The 20806-nt window shown below is 41.9% G+C and overlaps 1 protein-coding gene across 5 annotated transcripts in view; it reads right to left on the reverse strand.

The window, feature by feature from the left end:
- INTS9 (integrator complex subunit 9) overlaps nucleotides 1-20806 on the reverse strand; it is a 74577-nt gene that overhangs the window by 23717 nt on the left and 30054 nt on the right. For all 5 annotated transcript variants that reach the window (XM_074861299.1, XM_074861296.1, XM_074861297.1 and 2 more), the window contains 4 exons: nucleotides 19631-19742; nucleotides 13655-13835; nucleotides 11236-11296; nucleotides 847-1018 (listed from right to left, as the gene is read on the reverse strand). In XM_074861299.1, coding sequence (XP_074717400.1) covers nucleotides 847-1018; nucleotides 11236-11296; nucleotides 13655-13835; nucleotides 19631-19742 — 526 coding nt within the window. The remainder of the gene's footprint in view (nucleotides 1-846; nucleotides 1019-11235; nucleotides 11297-13654; nucleotides 13836-19630; nucleotides 19743-20806) is intronic.

Consider the following 20806-nt stretch of genomic DNA (forward strand, 5'->3'; position numbering starts at 1 on the left):
GTTCTCTCTTCCAACACTTAGTCTTGCTGTTAATGATCCCAGGATGGAGCTGCCCTGTGGATCTCAGACCATAGCTTATTCTGAGGTGGATAGGCTTTGATTCATTAAATCCATTAAAAGTAGGGTCAGCACTAGTAGCAGACCGGGAGAAGTGGAGGAACTTAAAAGACCTGTTGTGTCCCTGGCAGCCTGAGTCATCGAGAAAGGAAACAGCTCCCCAGGGTATTAGCTAGAGCTGTACCTTCAGCTTCAGATACAAATGTGTCTGTCAGCCAAAAAAGCATCTGAAAAAAAAGCTCAGCCAAAAGGCAGCCACGGCACAGATCACTACCACCAGGTCTGTATGGGGTGCACACTTCTGAAACAGCAGAGATGACAGAAACATCTTTAGAAACACTGTCTGGTTGCCTGAGGTTTTGATGAAAGAGCAGGAGAAGGGATGAGGAAAGGTTTGTGATTCCAATGGAATATGGAGAAGTGTTTCTCCTTTCTCTCCAGCATCAATTAGGTCTTGCCTGGGTTTAACTTGCAGCCAGCTGCTTTTAATCCAAAAATTAATTTCCTGTAGATATTTTACTGCTGGGCATAACAAAGATTTTGCTTAGAAATGGCAGGAATGGACTCTGCACAGCAAAGGTTGGCTCTGCAGGGCTAAAATGAATTAAATGGCACAATAATTACATTTGTTCCTACAGTCATTCCTGGGGTCTTAATTTAGATGAGCTCCTACTGAAGTTAAAAACTTCTGCCCCAGAACAAATGAGTAAAGCCCCTAGGATGTGGCTACACTTAACCTGAGTGTACAACCTATTGTTAATTTGATAACGATATCTGCATTTTACTTACCTGTGAATATAACAGTGTTCAAGCTAGATTTTCCCCATAACTCCATGAAATGAACCACATCCCCAAATCTAAGAGAGGGATGTCCAGTGAACACAACACATGGCTGCTTGAAGTCATTGCTGAAGTCTCCATGGATGCTGGGATAATGTTTCAATTTGTTTGTCTGAATGAGCTGAAATAAAACCAAAAATCCAGACATTACAAACTTTTCATGCCTCTGTGCTCTGTAGTTCAGTGTGTTTATTTACATGAGATTATAAATATTCTACGGTTTATTTCTAATTCATCACAGAGTCCCTTCCTGCATATGCCCTAGATTTTCCAGCAGATTTAGGAATGACTGTCCTAAATGTTATGAAAAGGAAGTCAAGAGTATGAGGCCAGGTGCCTCCAAGTTCTTGCTTTCATTTCTTTGGTACCAGCAGTATGGTAACTGAGAGGAAACTCTGCAAACACTCCCTGCTTAGAGTTTCCTGGAGTGAGCAGAGTGCTCAGCTGCCAAATTCAAAATAAGCTACTTTTTCCTATTTGCCGTGTCTACAAAGAGCTCTGGGCACTGATGTTTAACCTGGTTTTCCTGCATCACAGTAGTACCAGGCAATTTTGCCTTCAGCAGTATGTTGCTATGAGTTTCATTGGTATAATGGGTTCGCACAAAGTCAAGTCCTCTGAAAAACATGGGAAAGAACAGACTGACTTGCCCTTCCTTAACTAACGCTGAAACTAGTGGTAACAATGAACTAAAGGCAACAAGAAATACTTGTCGCTAAAGCTGGCAAACAGAGTGTAATCAACTATGTATGTGGAACAGATTTCTTTACTAGGATGGGGAAGTTTATTTATCAAGGCACTTTTTGAAGAATTTTGCCTTATTTCTCCTGCCCCTGTTTTCTACCTGCAAAGTAAGGTCCAACTTAAAAAGCAATTTAATAGACTAGTCTGCTAAGCACTTTCATGCAATACTTTGCAAGTATTTTCTTGGCAGGTATATGCTTCCATCCCCAGCCTGAAAATAACTGTACATACAGCTTTCTTAAAAAGTATGCAATTTAGCACAATGAAATCACACACTGAGCAACTAAGAACACACATGGAAATAAAAAGTGTGAAAGAGTTTGGGAATGGTACTTCCTTTGTCAGCCAGTTTTAAAGGAGGTGGGACTGTTCATCAAAGATCTCTCCATACTTTGCTGTCTCCTGCCAGGCATTGCAACATTGCTCAAAATATAGAATTCCCATATGCAGGGTTCAGCAACATGTTTCTGCACCTGCTGTGTGGTGGAACCCCAGACGACACGACTAATTAGCAAACAGCATGCTCTTCACTACATGTCATAACATGATGTGTGCATCCTGCCTTTCTAGCAGGAAACCCTGCCACTGAGAACGTTCCTCTTCATTGTAACATACTGGATTTTCAAAAGAGGAACTAAGAAAGAACATTATGGTAAGCAACTCTTCTGGTCTCTCAAAGCTGTAATTCATCTTTCCAGATTCTCTTCTGTTACTTTTTATCATTGTAGATCTAACTCAAGATAGCGTGCCTACATGGAAATGAAGAGAACACTGAGAATTATGATGCTTCCTCAAGCCTCCTAGCACCTTACGCACAACAAAGCACTTCAGAACTTAAGGCTATTACACAATGAGGTTCTTAATTGAATTTAGCATCACTGAACAAAAGTATCAACCCTACTCAACTTCTAGCTGTCACCACCTAAAGATATGTTTTGGTGCTAGAACAGACAGTGTACAAACTTACCCTCAATACCCTTTCAACAACAGAAAGTTGGCTGCACATTGGTGACAGTATTTTTATCTTTCTCCCTTGCTTCCTTGAGTTTGGCCTCCTTCAAGTTCCTAACAGCAAATATGTTGCTGGGACTTTGTGTTTGACTTCCCACATGTCCTGTTTATAGCTGCTGTGCAATAGCTAGATGGCTGGAATGGGATTGGTATCATTCCTTCCGGGGTTTGATGTAAAATGGAAGCTGTAGGTGGACACAGCCCATTATTTCCATGTGGATCCTTGGATCCTGGAGGAAGTAGTTAGGGGACTACACTTTCTGCAGCCTACTAGTAACATCAAATTCCTATTTAATCTTCAAGTGAGAAATTAGGAAAAAACATCCAATAACTGCTCTGGCAGTTAATATGCACTGAATCTTGAAAACATTTCTGCAATTAAGACTGGTAAAGACTTCTGATTAACACATCTGGAGTGCAATATTTAGAATCTAAACTTAGCTTCAGTAATAAAAACTGCAGTTTAGCAGACAATGGGCAAAACAAATCTGATCCCATAAAATTCTGGCATTTAAAAGAATGTGTAGGAAATGGCCCCATGAAACTTTTCCATTTTTTTGTGAGAGAAGCCAAAAGCCTGAAAACTGAAGTTGCAGAAGCAGTGTCAATTGGGTAAACTGGAAGATTGGGACAATTTCTACTTCAAAGATGAAATGGGATATGTGACATTCCAGGGCAAAACTTCCTCAGGGACCAGCAGATAGCTAAGTGAAAGACATTTCTACAGCAAGCATTTATGTAGCACACTTTTGAAAATCACAAACTGTTCTTTCAGCATCCTGTTTCACAGGTTCTTTAGGATTATATGTATTTGTATGCCGCATTCAAATCTTTGCTAAGATGTGAGAGCAGCGCTCTGTGCAAAAGCATTCTCAACAGCCTATTTCACTGCTATACCTATACAAATGTTCATTGTTTACAAACATAAAAGCTGTATTCTCTGCAGAGCATTATGGAAGCTTCAAATCCCTTCCTATTACTTTGTAGAGACACAGAAACTCTAATCCAGTTTTCAGGACCTTGGATTTTGTCTGTGCCTTTTTTTTTTTTTTTAATTTTTTTTTTTTTATTATTTCCAGCCACAAAACATCTAGCATAACACTGGGGTGCACTGCTTCTAACTGAGGTGCCAACTCAGGAGGGAAAAGGTACACATATTGAATCCTCAGCGCCATGTCCTGAGGTGTGGTGATACTTTTTTTCATCTTTTCTTTTTATCTTGCAAGATCTTTTCTGATAAGTCTACTGAAGCTTCATACCTTAGCTCATAATCTCTGATTCTCACAGCTGGACATAGGAGGGGTGAAAGGTTATAAAAAGAAGTTTAGAGGCATTCTACTCACTCCAGTGATAAAGCAGCTGGTACACTTTAGTGTCTAGAGCAGAGTCTTTTCTAATTACCCAATGAAAAACATATGGAGCTGAACTTGCAAAACAGGTCCAAGAAAATTTCACAAATCATTAAGGGGACTAAATTTGTAATGATTTCATAGAATGATAGAATCACAGAATGGTTTGGGTTGGAAGGGACCTTAAAGATCATCCAGTTCCAAGCCCCCTGCCATGGGCAGGGACACCTTCCACTAGCCCAGGTTGCCCAAAGCCCCGTCCAACCTGGCCTTGAACCCTTCCAGGGAGGGGGCAGCCACAGCTTCTCTGGGCAACCTGTGCCAGGGCCTCACCATCCTCACAGGGAAGAATTTCTTCCTTAGATCTCATCTAAATCTCCCCTCTTTCAGTTTAAAATCATCACCCCTTGTCCTATCCCTCCCCCCCTGATCAAGAGTCCCCCCCCCCTTTCCTGTAGCCCCTTTCAGTCCTGGGAGGCCGCTCTAAGGTCTCCCCGGAGCCTTCTCTTCTCCAGCTGAACCCCCCCAACTCTCTCAGCCTGTCCTCACAGGGGAGGTGCTCCAGCCCCCCGAGCATCTTTGTGGCCTCCTCTGGACCTGCCTCTGGACCTGCTCAAGCAGGTCCATGTCCTTCTGATGTTGGGGGCCCCAGAGCTGGACACAGTGCTCCAAGTACATTTGTACAGGTCTTCTATATCTACAGATGAGATGGGTTGATTAAGCACAACAGTCATCACCGTGTCACTCCAGACCTCCACCCAATACCAAGCCTAGGCCAAAACCAACGCCTGGCATTTAGCCAATCAATATTTTTAAAACAGGACTGATTTCTGGAAACCAGAAGCAACTCTCAGAGCATCCTTCTACAGAAAGCACCATTATTGACTGAAAGCTTAAGAGATAGAGGACGGTAAAGTACTGAACCGAGACTGAGGAAAGCTGTTTTTTTTTTAAATCCCAAATGGTTATGCTTCCCTTTAAAGCAGTAGACTTGATTTACAGGGTCAGCAACTGCTGCTATAAACAGGATAAATCTCCAGAGCCTTTGTGTACCCTTTATTGAAGTGAGCCAAAATACACTGCTATTTACTCTGTGTGTGTTTTTGTGTGTGTGTGTGTTCTGTATCCAGAATTTTGAACAGATGTGGTTCTTATCAGTGAATGAATGATGCATTTATTACTTCACCTCCCTCATTCCCTTCATAAGACGAACACTATCAGGGCCCTAATTCTATATAATACTATAAGACAAAACATAATACTATACAATCACCTGGTTTCAGGTATTTATTGATTTGAATGTGTTACACAGGAACTGGTACATGGAGGAGGGAATCAAAGACGAAGAAGACAAATGCTAGTATTTAAGATCACAGGATCAATATTACTCCCACCCTGGCTATTTTTTGAGTCAGAAAAAGAGGCTTTTTGTAGCCGTTTCTCTTAGACGTTGCTAACAGAATCTTTAATAAGTGGACAGTAAATCCAAATTCTTCCTCCACTGGCAAATACTGATCAATATAAATTACCTCTCAAATTTTTGTTGCAGACATTTAGAGAAGTCTGGATTCACTTATAAACTGAAATCGTCTATGTAAAGATCGAGCAGAAACAAAAAGGAGCGAAAGCTTCTCATTTTGCCTTGCTAGAACAATTCAACTATTCATTTATAAAGTCTCTACCTCCACAAAAGGGACGGTGCAGAGTGTTCCTGTTTAAATGATCAGGGACGTGGCTAATTCCTCAGCTGTGGCTGTGTTAGGATGGGACATTCCCGTGCGGTCAAGGAATTTGATAAAACACCACAAGTTGGTTCTGGGATACCAGAATAACATTTCTAAACAAAACAAATTACTGGTTTATGCTCCACAGCATTTCAGCTAGGCATTGTGGAGCTTAAATCTAAGCCTATTTAGACAGTTGATCTAGATAACTGATACAGTGCCTTCGAAGTGAAAGCCACCACCTCCCTAGGCCAGCCTGCTGTATTCATAAACATTTGGAAACCAGGTTTTAATGTTGCAGCTTTTAATGTTACGTCAGTTTGAGCTCCTTCTCCTCTCTCCCCCATCACAATAACTGCTGGTGAAAAACTGAATTGCCTCTTGCTTGAGCGTAGGAGAGAGCCATCCACAGAGCAATCCATCCATTCCCTAACTGACTGTTTCTTCACTCCACTTCCCCAGTTTTCCTCCTGAGAAATCACTGGCTGTAATGGAGAGCAGCCTTGCTCCAGATCCTGACTCCCTCCAACAGAGTCACAGCAACTCTTACTCCAGCGATCGCAGAGAAATGCCTTTAAAAAGAAGCTCTTTTAGCTTGTACACTGCTAAAAGGCTGCAGATGAGACTTCAAAAGCTTGTGCTGCAAGAATCTGGACACTCCATTCATACTAAATTTAGGAGGGATTGATGACAAGCCTGAAGCACTTTAGCCCACATTCCTTGCTCGTAACAGAGGGGAAGTACATTCCCTGCTCACTCAGACTGGATGTTAGGAAACCAATTGCCACCCCAAAAAACTGTATGCAGTGATTGTGCAGGAGGAAATATGATGAATACCTACTACTACATTAAAGCGGAAGTAACAAGGAGGGAGTAGAAGTGTTTTGGGTTCTCTGCGGAGTTGAACAGTGTGTCTGTTTTTATTCAGCACAGCAGGACAAGGCATGAGTTCAAACCAGGTAACATAAACCATAAACCTGGAAAATTTCCATGCAAAGAGAATGAAAAAGCTTCAAACACTTCAAGCAACTTAGTAGAGTAAGACAAAATAAAAATAGTTGTAGAGAAGATGAAGATACTTTTATCCTCTTCAAACAATAATAAAGGGATAGTTGAGTGTGATGCAAAATACAATCATAACTGATTAAAGAAAGTAAATGCTCTTTTATACTACTACACAGGCACCACTGGAACTCATTGCTGCAAGAGACTACTTCAGCAATTTGGGGGATTTTTTTGCCTTGTTTGTTTTTAAATCGTGCTGTTTATACAACTAACAGGAACACCGCATTTCAGGACCAGACAGCATGCTGGGCTGGACCTGTTCCGTAGATAATTAGAAGCTTATTTCCTGGCCTGTCCCTTTCTGATGTATCATGCCAGGCATGTTATTAATGCTTGCTAATAACTAAGAGGCATGTCTGAGTAATTCCCTGTTTTCTTCCAACAATTGAGCAGCTAAGCACATCTTTTCCTGATGGGCAATTTCCGTATAGGTTACATTGCACAAGCCTACCATCACTTTGAAAAAAGTAAGGCAATTCTCCACTAACAACCTATCCAATAGAAATGATCATTCAATGTCTGTTTCTGATACTCATTAAAAATCCCCTGAAGTGCTAGTAAGCAGAGCTCCTGACTGTGAGGTTGTGAAGTCAGAGATTTAGAAGACAGTGTTTACCTAAGACAAAAAGGCTGGCTGCTGACTAAAGCTCTAACTTAGTAACTGGAAGCCCTGAGTCCAAGTCCTTGCTCCCTCCCAGACTGATGGTATGGCCACGGACAGGTTATTCAGGCCAGCTCTGTGTTAAGACCAATTTGCTTGGTAAAATTACACCGAAACATCATAGCAGCTGAGCCTACTGTGGGTACTCTTTGCACAGGCATAACAGGAATTCTGCCAGGGAATAAATAATACATTTGTTGAAGATTGTACTGGAAAGACATTATATAAATGTTTCACATTATGAGAGTTATATATACAGAGTCAGCTGCAAGATTTTGCCCCTTTTCTGTTTACAGTTTGTTCCAACTCTGTATTTCATAAGAGAAAAAGAAATCCAGCTCCTCTCCCATGCCTTAGAAACAGTATGACAGCGTTAAACCATAACCAGCTGTAGGTACCACTAAAACTGGAATGCAGCCAGTTTTAGTGGCAGCTGAGAATTACAGGAGTAAAAGGATGACAGTAGCTGTCCCTCAGAGGACAGCAACAAGGAATCAAAGGCACGTGCTGAGCACTGGGTCCCTGACGAGGACATCTTGGTGCTGTGTTGGAGCACAGGTGTCTTACATATCAGTCATCTATATAATTCTCAACATGCTGCGATTGTTTAAATCCAAACTAAACCAAACCATGCATCTTACAGAACAGCAAGGAGCAATCTGATCTGGTGTCTTCAAGCGTGTCTAAACTTCAGTGATTTATGACCTTAGGAAAAGCACTAAATGAAATAGCAGCCTCAGTCTTACTTTGTTTTGGTTCTGCTGTTAAGTCAGGCTTTTGAAAGAGTGTTGCTATGTGCCTACGGCTGCTGCCTCCCACCACATAAACTGGTTTTGCAAAACACCCAGTATGTATCAGGAATTAGCAATGAAGAGACCCATTGAGCCTATCATGGGACGGTGGTAGCACAGGTTACTCCACTTCCCAGTGTTTACTCCACTTCCCAGTGTTTATACAGCAGCTGTAAGTGAACACCCAAACACACCATCTTAGTTGTGTTAGAGGACTACTGTGAAATGTGCAGTACTTACTTCAGATGGCAGCTCAGGGCTGAAACACCCTAAAGGCTACAGCCATTTCATAGTTTGGGAGCCACAAGGATGTGGATACACACTATATTGTGTCATTTAGCACATTTAAGGCAACCCTTTGGCAAAAACATAAGCCTAAGAATGGCTTCCTATCAATATCCATGGGTGTGGATAAGCTGTTTGTGCGTCTCATGATAAAATGTCCCTGGTTTTGTGGGTCATGACCTGTATGATTTGGCCTTGTCAACCAAAGCCTGTACCTGTAACAGGCACATGTCTCCCTTTGTGCACTGCATTTTGTCGTAAGGAAATTGATCTGTGATCCACTGCTGTGAGTCCTTTCCTGGATAATTACCTTACACATGAAGCACAGAGGAACGTCTCAACAGCTAAACAATAATTTGGCAAAATCTCATGATCAAGAGGCCTCTGGAGAATATAAAATGTCCTAAAAATTAGAGGACACAGTTATCACTCTATAAACACAAAGACCCATCATATAAGATGGGCTCATTAATCCAGTCTTTGACAGCTGTGTGTTTGGCTTCTCTTTTTTTGGAAGGGTTTTCACTTAAACCTGGCAGTTCCAGTGCATATTGTGAACCAAAATTCTGAAGCAATGTCTTTGGTAGAATAAAGGCTGTCAGTGAAACCAATGACACTGTGGATCAACAAGGACACCCCAGAAAGCAGAGATGCAGGGGAAATTAGAAAGCACAGCCAGAAGCATGGCTACAGAGTCTTGTACTCAGAGATCAGGCTTTGGAATTGATTTATCGGTGTGAATTAATTTTATGGTTACAAAAAAGTGGTGAATAGGTGGCTTGCCCTGCAGTCTGCATTATTCTTGGTAACAGATTATACATAAAAGGCTGGGTGATGAGTGGATTGAGAGCAGCCCTGAGGAGAAGGACCTGGGGGTATTAGTGGATAGAGAACTGACTCTGAGCCAGCAATGTGTGCTCACAGCCCAGAAAGCCAACCATGTCCTGGGCTGCATCGAGAGCAGTGTGGGCGGCTGGTCGAGGGAGGGGATTCTCCCCCTCTGCTCCGCTCTTGTCAGACCTCCCTGCAGTGCTGGGTCCAGCTCTGGGGGCACCAACAGCAGAAGGACATGGACCTGCTCGAGCGGGGCCAGAGGAAGCCACAAAGATGCTCGGGGGCCTGAAGCACCTCCCCTGTGAGGACAGGCTGAGAGAGTTGGGGGGGTTCAGCTGGAGAAGAGAAGGCTCCGGGGAGACCTTAGAGTGGCCTCCCAGGACTGAAAGGGGCTACAGGAAAGGGGGGAGGGACTCTTGATCAGGGGGGAGGGATAGGACAAGGGGTGATGGTTTTAAACTGAAAGAACGGAGATTCAGATTAGATGTAAAAGAAGAAATTCTTCCCTGTGAGGGTGGTGAGGCCCGGTCACAGGTTGCCCAGAGAAGCTGTGGCTGCCCCCTCCCTGGAAGGGTTCAAGGCCAGGTTGGACGGGGCTTTGGGCAACCTGGGCTAGTGGAGGGTGTCCCTGCCTGTGGCAGGGGTTTGGAACTGGATGATCTTTAAGGTCTCTTCCCACCCAAACTTTTCTGTGATTCTGATAATTCACTGTGCATCCTGCTTGAAATGCATTCAAGCATCCGGAAAGAGTGAGGGCTTCTAGTAAGACCCTACTTCCAACAATGCCTCTGAAGCACTTACAGATGACAGATGTGATGGGCAATGGCAATTTCCAGAACTGGAAAGAGATACCTCAGAGGGAAAAAAAAACCCCATGCCTGAAAAAGCATTTAATCTCTGGACTCTTAAACCTGCAATGGGCACTTGGCACATCTTATGAAACAGTTTTGACCACAGGAACTAAAAGAACCAGCTTTGTGAGACTGCATGCCCCAAACGGCTCAGTGTCTCACAGGAGTAGGATTTAGCCAAAATTATTTCTCAGTCCCATTTCTTCCTTTCCCAGCCTGCCTCTCATTTGCTTCAGTGGGAAATCTACCTGTTCCCAGTGGAGAAAGTAAGAGATTTCCTTTCCAGATATGTGAGATAACTCTGAAGATATGAATTATACATTTATTTAATGTCTGATTGGCTAAAACTTCCCCTCAAACTATTATTTTGTTGCAGGGAAGATACCCGCACATATGTGGCAGGGAGATTCCCCCCCCCAAAGATAGGAACCTTATTCCTCTTTGCTTCACTAAGATGCTAGCTCAAGTAATTTCATTTAAAATTGCCAATGACAGCACTTGGTGCTGCAAGCTTTAACTTTTTATATCAAACCTCTCTTTCAAGTACCATTTCTCCTGCAGCAGACAACATGGTGCCTATTTCAGCTAGGGAGGTAGGAGCTGGGATGACTAAGCTGTCTCTGATAACAAGCTCTTAGTTTCACAGACTTTGAAATAAACTGCTTGGACAAAGGGAATATTCGTGGTTGCAGTGTGATAAGAGCAAACATTCAACCATGTGTACGCCAGATAGCCTTCTGCGGGGGAAGAAGTGAAACAGGCGAGCATATGTAAGTTATATGCTGAAATAAACATCATGATAATTTTTGAGTTGAGGGAACACCATCATTCATTCCTCCCCCACGCTCCCAAATTAATCACAGAAAGCAAAGGAAAAAAAAACCAACTTGTATGAATAATGACACAGAACTATTAAATAGCTGTAGAAGCCTTCATCAGAAAAACAACAGCCATGCAGGACTGTGTTCCAGAAACCCACTCACTCTGTGATCTTAGCAGACAGCAAGACCATGGTTTACTTACCTCAGCATGAGGAAAAGGAGGTTCTGGAAGATATACCTTTGTTTGTTTGTTATGACACAACCTTTAAAAGAATAGGAAAATAAGCTGGGTTAGAGAGGTGCAGAACATCCTGCAGTATCTGCTGCCATCTACTGTTAAACTTTTTCTGGAGAAAGACATTTCATATCTGTGGCATCAGGTGCAAAATCACCAATTTGTTTTGTTGCTTCTAGTATCTCTGTTTAGAGGGCCAACACCTACAGGACATGGCAACTCAGTCATAGCCAGATCACGTAGAGAAGGTGAAAGACAGCTGAAAGTCATTTTGTACATACTATGTACCAGAAGTCCTTTGTTGTTGAAGACAAATTTGTACCTCAACATAATTTCATAGTTCAGACCTCAGCAGTTTTTGCAAAGCCAAATCACCTGACACAGAAAAAGTCCACTTGCCTCATCCCACTTCTCAGCAGTGACTTGATCCTTTTGTTCATTATAATCTAATTCCCCTATGCATTTTATTATTGCAGCTACAATGCTGGTAAACTGTCTCTCACCATGCCGTAATACTCACTGTTACCTGCTATTTTACAGCAATCATTTATTTTTAAAACATAAATATTGAAAGTTGTTGATTAGCTCTAGCCAGACTCCTGATTCATCCTATTACAGAAGTTAAAATAAGATATTTGTCAGAGATCTGTGTGACGTTACAATTATCTGTAGTGACACTGTCCTGGTGGCTTATTCTGGGAAACACTACCTTCTCATACTTTCTTCACTTTATTAAAAAGCAATAAGCCTGGGTCAAACTAAATTTGACAAAGTCTAAGAGATACTAAGAGCAGGAAATTTCTTTTAACTGACTAAAATAGTAGAATTGGAAGGCCAGAATCCCTGAATTTCAACCCCAGTTCTGATGCCAAACCTCTGTTTTACAGATGTTCAACCTCTGCCTCCCCTTCCATGGAAGTAAAACATTCACCTTACACATAAGCGTTTGGAGATTAGCTAATCTTGGGTTTGACTTTTGAATATAAGCCACTACAGCAAAGTAGAATTTTAAAAAACGGTGTCTGAGCACTTGGGTGTCTGAATTCTGCCAGCTAGACACAGCAGACAAAATGACCCAACTGGCACACGTAACATTCCTGCTACTTTGACAGTATTATTATATCAAGAACTATGCAATTACCACTTCAGCTGCTGCTGAAATGAAATCATCATGTAAGCACAAACGAACAATTGTTTAACTATAAACTATACGAGTCAACACACCCTGGTGAGTACACATAAATTTGGCCAGGACACCAAGGCTTGATTCTCCCTACCTTTGCTGAAAGTAATGCAATTAAAATTTACCAGATTTCAATCCTCTTTACAATTCCAAGGGATCAATTCACATAAGATTTCCACGACCTCTCTTTTCTTTCCTGAACTCCAGACTTGAAAAATACAGAGAGGAAGAAAGGAAGGAAAAGCTAACTTATTCTATTTAATAATCTAGAGCACACCTCCATTTGTAAGAATTTAGGAACACTAATAAGTGGTTGGGTTCTCCTTTCCATGGCTCAGAATCACAGAGCAGGTTGTCCAGGACTGTGTCAGTTAGGTTTTGGTGTCTCCATAGATAGAGACTCCACAAGCTCTCTGCACAACTTGTTTCAGTGTTTGACCACCCTCACAGTAAACACGTGTGGGTTTTTGTTCAGATGGAGTTTCATGTGTTTTAATTTATGCCTCTTGATCTGTCAGTGGGCTGAGAAGAGTCTGGCTCCCTCATCTTCATTTCTTCCCATCCGATACTTCTACACATTGATAAGATCCCCCTGAGACTTCTCTTCTCCAGGCTGAAGAATTCCAGCTATCTCCACCTATCCTCATCTTTGTGGCCCTGTGCTGGCCTCGCCCCAGTATATACTGGAGAGCCCAGAACTAGATACAGCACTCTCCATGTAGCCTCACCAGTGCCGAGCAGAGAAGGATCCCCTTCCCTGACCTGCTGGCAGTGCTCTGCCTAACACAGACCAAGATACTGTTGGCCTTTGCCATGAAAATACATTGCAGGCTCAGCCAAATTAAGCCTGAAAAATCTATTTTGCTTACACAGGAGACCATGGTATAGTTCTGGGGACACTGGATAAGACATGCAAACAGGCACAGCTAAAATTCACTCAAGTCAGGTACATCATTTAATCATCAGTGCAAGTACCAAAAGGGACAGATTATTTGAGTTTGTATGTTCTATAGGAAACGATGCTTCCCTAATTATAGAACATCTACTTACACACGAACGCACACCCTTGTGACTCAAGAAACGTGTTCACAATTCTAATCAAGTGTATATTAGAATATGTCAAGTAGAGACAACCTGCATATATCTATTTACCATAGCTGAGTGTGTGAATTGAGGCTGATGAAGCAGTCCTTTAGCACCTACCATTCAGCAAAGATCTGGGAGAACTCGAGGGAGCTGTTGGCAACAGGTGAGATGAAATAAAAAGGGACATTGGAGAGTCCAGCAGAGTCAATATACTGATACAGGCACTCCAGCAGATCATATATTACTCCCGAGGGGTAACAGGGAACCAGCACATTTCCTCCATTACGGACGGTCATAGCTAAGAGAGAAAGAGAGAGAAAGAGAAAAATCAATTAATAGGGTTCATATTTAAACTTTTTAATAGAATTCCTCTAATCCAAGTATTACATAAGGTATAGAAAGAAGCTATCGCATGAATTAGCAGAACACATTATCCATATGAATTGGGAGAAACACTTCTGATCATGAAATACATTTATTTACTGCCTTCCCCAGGCTTAGTGGAGTGAACAATTATACTCCATTAGCTGGGGGGCACGTAACAGACTGAGCACGTACAAAACTCCTGACACGAGAGGGCGGTCTTGCACCGGCACAAGAGGATAAATGAGTGACACAAACCACCTTCCCATCAAAATAAACTCTGCTCCATCTATTAGCTGTCCACCAGAGGGGAAGGACAACAGCTCACAGGTCTCAACTGAAAGCACTACACATAGTAAACTGTTCTGTACTTGGTTTTTGGCGCTCTAGATGATTGGCTGAAGATGTGGCTATTTCAAACAGCCCTCAAAGCTAGAAGAGCGGGAGGGAGTGTTTCTCCCTCTTAAAACCTCTAAATATTTCTGTCTTTTCAATATAGCAAGAACAATTTAAAACTTCTATGAATTGTAGACAGCATGAAGCTAGAAAAAAATGAGGTAAAGAAAAAAGAAAAATAGGTTTACTCTGTAACTGAGACAGATCTGAGTACAACAGCAAAAGCAAGTACAGAGCAAATATTTTGCTCTTTTGTCAGAACGAATTACAAAAATGCTGTACCTTATGGGAAAGTGGAAATACTTCGTCCAGCTTGCTGAGCAATTGCTGCCTTACTAGGATTTCAGCTGTGGGCTTGGGGTAAAACCATCTACTGATGTTAATTGCAGTGCAGCAGCAGTAACATTACGCATCAAGGCATTACACAAAAAGCTGTGAAAGAGCCTGAAAATGCATATATTACATCCCACCATAATCACTTCCTTGACTTCAATTTATTGACAAGCTTTGATGGGGTGCGGATTTAGCACATTAAGGGTCTTTTTCCCCACCTACATGCTTAAGGAAGATTTTTATGGCTGAATGTTTAAAGATTTTGTCTAGGGAAGTGCACAGACTCTGTAGTAGGATTTTCCACATACATTTAGGTGTTTAACTCCTTTTAGCAGTCAGTGCCTGTTACATGCTGCTCGCAACAACAAATGGTGGTCAAAGACACCTTCTAACAGAGTTGTAATATAACTGCAGTGTAGTGGGTTAATTGCCTGGGTTTTCTCCAAGTTACATACAAACTATACCATCAAAATATTTGTGAATGTGAATAGCAATACTTTGCATTTGTCTAGAACCTGAGAGGTTACAAAATATCCCAGCGATGTGTTATATTATCCCTCTTACATGGGCAAGTCTAAACTATCCCATCTGTAAACAGGATGTGAAGAGAGAAATGAGGAGATTAAGAACGATATTTTCAAAGCCATCTGGGGGCTGAAAGTTAAGCCTCTGACTCCAGGACCAGACATTGCATTGCTTCCTCAGGCACCCACAAATTCTGCAAAGAGGGAAGATAAGTACCTATATCCACAGCAGCAAGAATGCTGCATGGGGCAGAGACAGGGGATGCAGAGCACAGGGCACATCAGTGATCAGCGGAAAATGCTAAGGAAAGGGGTATAGCTGCAGCTCTGTCTCTGCTCTGAACAAAAATACTGGCTGAAACACCAAGGTGTGTGTCTCCAGGAAACCGGTTCCTTCTTCTTTCACCCAGGCATAAACTAGCTTCACCCAGTTAAGACGAATGGCTTCCTCCCACCTTTGAGGAGGCAGGAGGAAGAGCTTTCATCTAAAGATGGGCTGGCTAAAGAATTTGTCTGGGCCCTGAAAAGTGTGTGTTTCATTCCTAAGCCTCAGAGTTTGAATTCACAGCTCTCCCTTCCCCGGAGCCCTCGGGTAGCTATGGGAACCTCAAACCTTTTTGTTGAAAACAACCAGAAGTTCAAGATTCCTGGGGCCATGGAGAAAATAACAGAGGGTAAGGTCTTGGAGCAGACGCCAACTTGAGTTTCTGTTCCCAAGAAAACTACAGAGCTGGTTACCAATAATATAAAATCACAGTCCAGGGAGTGGAGAACTCTTCCAGGCAGCTGCCCTACCCACTAGGCCACCTACCCAGGGTGGCTGACCCCTTGAATCTTGTGTTCCTGGCGGCACAGTGACGCACCTTTGAAACTGGCCTGGTGAATACTCCTGGTCCCCAGGACAGGAAAGGACAGCAACATGGCTGTCCCACCACTGACAAGGCTCTGTGTGACAACTTTCCAGTTTAGAATTCAGCTCAGCTCCTCGGTGCAAGTTTATCTGTACGTGCTGTGGTCAGCAAGCTGGGCACTACTTCTTGAGGGTGCTCTTAAGTGGTTCCATAAAGGGATAAGAATTACCTCCCAGCTTCTGCGACACAGGGATGAAAACCTTTACAAGCATACTGCCTTCCATGCAAACAGCAGGTCCAATCTGGCTCTCTGCACCACTACGGCAACTTTCTATAGTTGTCAGTAAGAGGACGCGTATATTTGAAAGCTGTTTAAGGCCCAATTTATCTCTGTGACTGATGGATGCACTCTCTTGATAAAAGTTGTATAATAATCTTGGCATTTCAAATTTAGTCTCCTTCAGTAGCTCCATAACAAGTTGTTCAATTTACAGCTCACAATGAGATACTTGCTTTTCGAACAGCTGCCACCACAAGGTCAAGTTGGCACCTAAAAAGCAAACTGTGCTCTTTTCTGCTTTATATAAACACACGCACACACACACACACAGGCACGACCGCACACGCACACAAAATATCACAAACTGTCCCTACAGACAGTCTGGCAATTTTGCTGATGATGCCCAAGGCAATGTAAAAATACAATTGCTTTTCTCGAGCTGCACAGTGCTGGTGCTGCAATGCTGAGCACAGAAAAAAGGGGTTTGGGCTAAACCAAGAGGAACTTGGAGACGTGACAAAGCATGGTTTCAGTGCTGCACACATAATGCAGAGAGGAAATCATGCATGTGACTAATAATCTACATGCTGGGATGAAAACAGAGATCAAGGTGAAATTTTCACACTTCCATTTCTGTGCTTCCCAACACTTACCCACAAACAGGCTGTTACCTCATGATACACATTTTTGGTAAATTTCCAGTGTCTGCTTTAGAGTTTTTACCTACTGTATTTTAAGCTTCTTGTGAAGTCCCCTGAACATTTTGGAAATGGGAAAAAGATACGAAAACTATTGCGCTCAGCTTGCCTGCTCTGTCGCTTTTCCCAGTAACCAATTGTTTTTTGGACTTTTTTACACATTTGAAAGAAAATTGATTCACTATTTTCTTCTCCTGATGCTGGGGTAGATGTGTGAACACTGCTGGTGTTATGTAGAAGACAGCCCTACCACTACATTACTCATAGAATTATTTAATTTCTTCAGGTTGCTGCGTTTTTTGGCAAATACCACTCAAATTTCAGATTCTTACAATGGCATTATTTTAAGCATGTATCTTCCTTTGGTCTTTAATAATTTTCTGATTTCTCTGAGTTTGTCTCATTCAAGATAGAAGCTGGCTTGAAGACCTTCAGCAAAACCCTCAAAAATAGTTCAGAATGTTTCTGTAAACCAGAACAACCTGCGCAGATAAACACCCACCTGTACCTACATATGTAACATATTTATTTATATGCATTCACCTTTTGGATTTTGCTTTGGGCCCAAGCTACGTCTCAAAGACTTTTAATTTTTAAAAGCATTTTAATTAACAAGCTTCTTGCTTACTCAGCAGACAGCTGTTGCAGTTCAAGACACGAGTGACACTAAGGTGCTTGCTAGAGCACATTTGCAGCAGAGCTGGCAGCAGGGCAACACGTACCACTCCTCGGCCTCTCCTGCCCAAAGTCTAACATTTCAGCTCAGACTTGCTTCCTTGGTGGTTGAAGGTAAGATGACAGGATGTGATCATGCTACCATCTGTCAGGGGAACAGTAACCCCCATAAAGGTCCAGAAGGGACAGAGAAGGGCAGCACATCTGGATCTAGCACAACAAGGTCACCAAAGCTTATCTGAGATGGCTCATAGGGTAATAAAATTAACAATGTTTGAAAACAATGAAAACACAGACCTTAATACACACACACAGATATAAACACATGCATCACTTAGGAAAGGAAGTCACAGGTGTTAAGAATTAACACAGCTTCAAGGGAAGGTTGAACAAGTTCCTGGAAGAGAAAACCCCTGAACATTACTAACTACACAAAAAGCCATGTCTGAGTCAGGAAATTCCTGAAATAAAAATACTTGAAGGCTATAAGATTATAAGGGGTAAGTATTATATAGTCTCGTCCTGTTCTACTCTTCTCCAGACATCTGCTCATGATCCCTGCTGGAGCCAGGATGTTGGCAGCGACTATCTTTGGTACAATCCAAGATTATCATTCTTGTAAAATGCCAAAACACACTCTATTAATAGGTATTTACACTACAAGGAATCATCCTGACCTTGGAACTCGTCTTTTCATATAAACAAAACCCACACAATTTTACCTTGTACATCCCACAACAGGACCTATGACTCCTTTTGAACTGAAACTTGTCCTAAACAGGGATATCTGATTTTGATTTAGGGATGGTGGTTGACAGAGGAATCTACCACCTGCCTTGTACTATTTGCCCTCCACTACCACAGCAGTCTCATACTGGGACTGTGAGACAGTACATAGATAGTCAGCATCTGTGCATATGTGCAAGGATTTTAAAATGGGGAAAATTCCAAGTATTGTGGGTTTTTTCTTCTCTAATGGTACATTCACATGTAAAAAGTAAGACTAAGAATTACCTGCACTTCAGTTCTGTTCTCTGCCTCATTCTGCAACCTTGGGTAAGGCACCTAAATACAACAGCTCAAATTTCTCCCAAGCGTGTAATGGGGACCGCAATACTTGCTTACAGTGAGGATTCCCTGATTTAGACTTCTAATGTCTTTTGATAACCTTTGTAACAATCCTCCTATCACAAGCTTTTTAGTCTTATTTGTAAATAGTTTAAAATAAAGGGAAGATCTCTGATAAAAGAACAGACAATATACAGCAGGATAGACATGAGAAAGTGCTTTGATGACAGAAGGGTGAGAGCACAGAGGAGCTGAGGTGGGGGAAGGGGAGAAAAGGAGAGAACAGCACTGGATGTGACATTCCAAACAGGCTGGAAAATGCTGCCATTCACACTGATATCACAGCTTTGCAATTATCAGCTTTTCCAGCTGTGAAAGCGTCTGATTAGGTTTTATATTTCTGGGGTCTATAAATATATCTTGAAATATTTTTTTAAACAGAGATTGTGCTATTTGCTTTTGATATATTTAAAAATCAGGTGTAAGAAGGGAAGCAGATGTGCTTGTTTTCAAAACTGGAAGTCATAAAAAAGCATGTAAAGATTTTACACTGGCTGATATACAGGAAGGAAATAGTAATATTTCAGCTGGGAACAATATCCAAAACCTAGGCAACATGTAGTCTGTTGGCAGCTAAGCGACATACTTAGCGAACCAAGAGCAGCAGATGATTAAATCTCATTATACCTGTTCCATTCCAAAACATTTTAGGTACAACTTGTGTCTCTCCAAGCACTTACTGTATTAATGACATCAGGAGCACATCGTAAAATCTAAACAGCTAGTTTTATGCCAGAAGCTATAGCCGGACAAGTTATTCAGTTCCAGGAATCTCAGAATTATTTCCCACCCAAAGCAATGAATAAGATGATAAAACAGACTAAAGACTTCTTTCAACGACCTACCCAAGTTGCTGCAGAACTCTCCTACCATGCCATCTGGGTTAGCAGTAGGGATTTGTGTAAGACCCGTCAGGATGAGAACATCACTATTTTTAAGAGAAGCCTGGTCCATGGGCTGAAACAGAGCACAGAGAGATAAAATGAGTAACATGACAGTTATAACACAGGTTTCTGTGCTCTGTACCAAGAAGACTGCAATACGTAATACATACAGTGACCAAGAAGGAGAACACATGGAACACTTTAAACTGAACATTCCTCCATCTGTGGAAATCTAACTGGAGTTAATAAAAACACATACAACTGTTTACCTGCATACTACAGCCCAAAACAAACAATGGTACTGTAACCGGATCCATCTCAAATTAATCTCCACAGACTAATCATTTCATGGCCTCAGGAGCTGAACACTGAAAAGGCAGTAATTTGCTGAGGATGTGGCAAGTACAGTCAGGAACCATTCTGACTCTTGCATTTTACTATCTCTGGCTGCACTAGTTTCCAACTTACTTCCCTTTGCAAATCAAGGCATCAGCTTTGATTTCCAGGGCTCCCTGTCTATAGGGGACAGGGCCATTCTCCTCAACCATTCAGGGGATTCTCTCTGGAAGAGGTGAGATCAGCAAAGGACTTTGGGTCTGAAGCTCTCAATTTTGTGTATGAATCTGCACGCTCCACAAGGCTCTCCCCTGAGTATGAAGCCTGCTCCTCTGCCTGCAGTGTTACGACCATGACTTTCAAATACTCATTTTGTATTGTTTGCACAGCCCTTTTTTGTGAAGTCTGGTTTTGTGAAATGATAAATGGCTACTGCTGGTAGAAAAGAGAAATTGGTTTAGATTCCTTAATACTGATAAATTTTGTTTATTTATCTAAGAAATAATCACACATATTAATTTTTTAAAGGTAGCTATACTATCAGGCCAAACAGACAAGTACTTCCTTAAAAGCCACTAGTTGAAAAAAGGTGAAAAATCATAGCTTCAACTGCACCAAACACACACCCCCCATAAAAAAGTAGTGCTCCCAGTGCAACACCAGAGCTACAATAATAGAAAAAATATGACTTGGCTTACCAGTCTCCCCTAGCAAATCTGATTAGCAGTATGCCCTCCTCCAATACATTTCTTTGAAGACTGTGCTAGAGGCTAAGCTATGTCAAAGTGCAATAGGTGATTT

Source organism: Strix uralensis, chromosome 3 (genome assembly GCF_047716275.1).
Source record: "Strix uralensis isolate ZFMK-TIS-50842 chromosome 3, bStrUra1, whole genome shotgun sequence".
NCBI lineage: Eukaryota > Metazoa > Chordata > Aves > Strigiformes > Strigidae > Strix > Strix uralensis.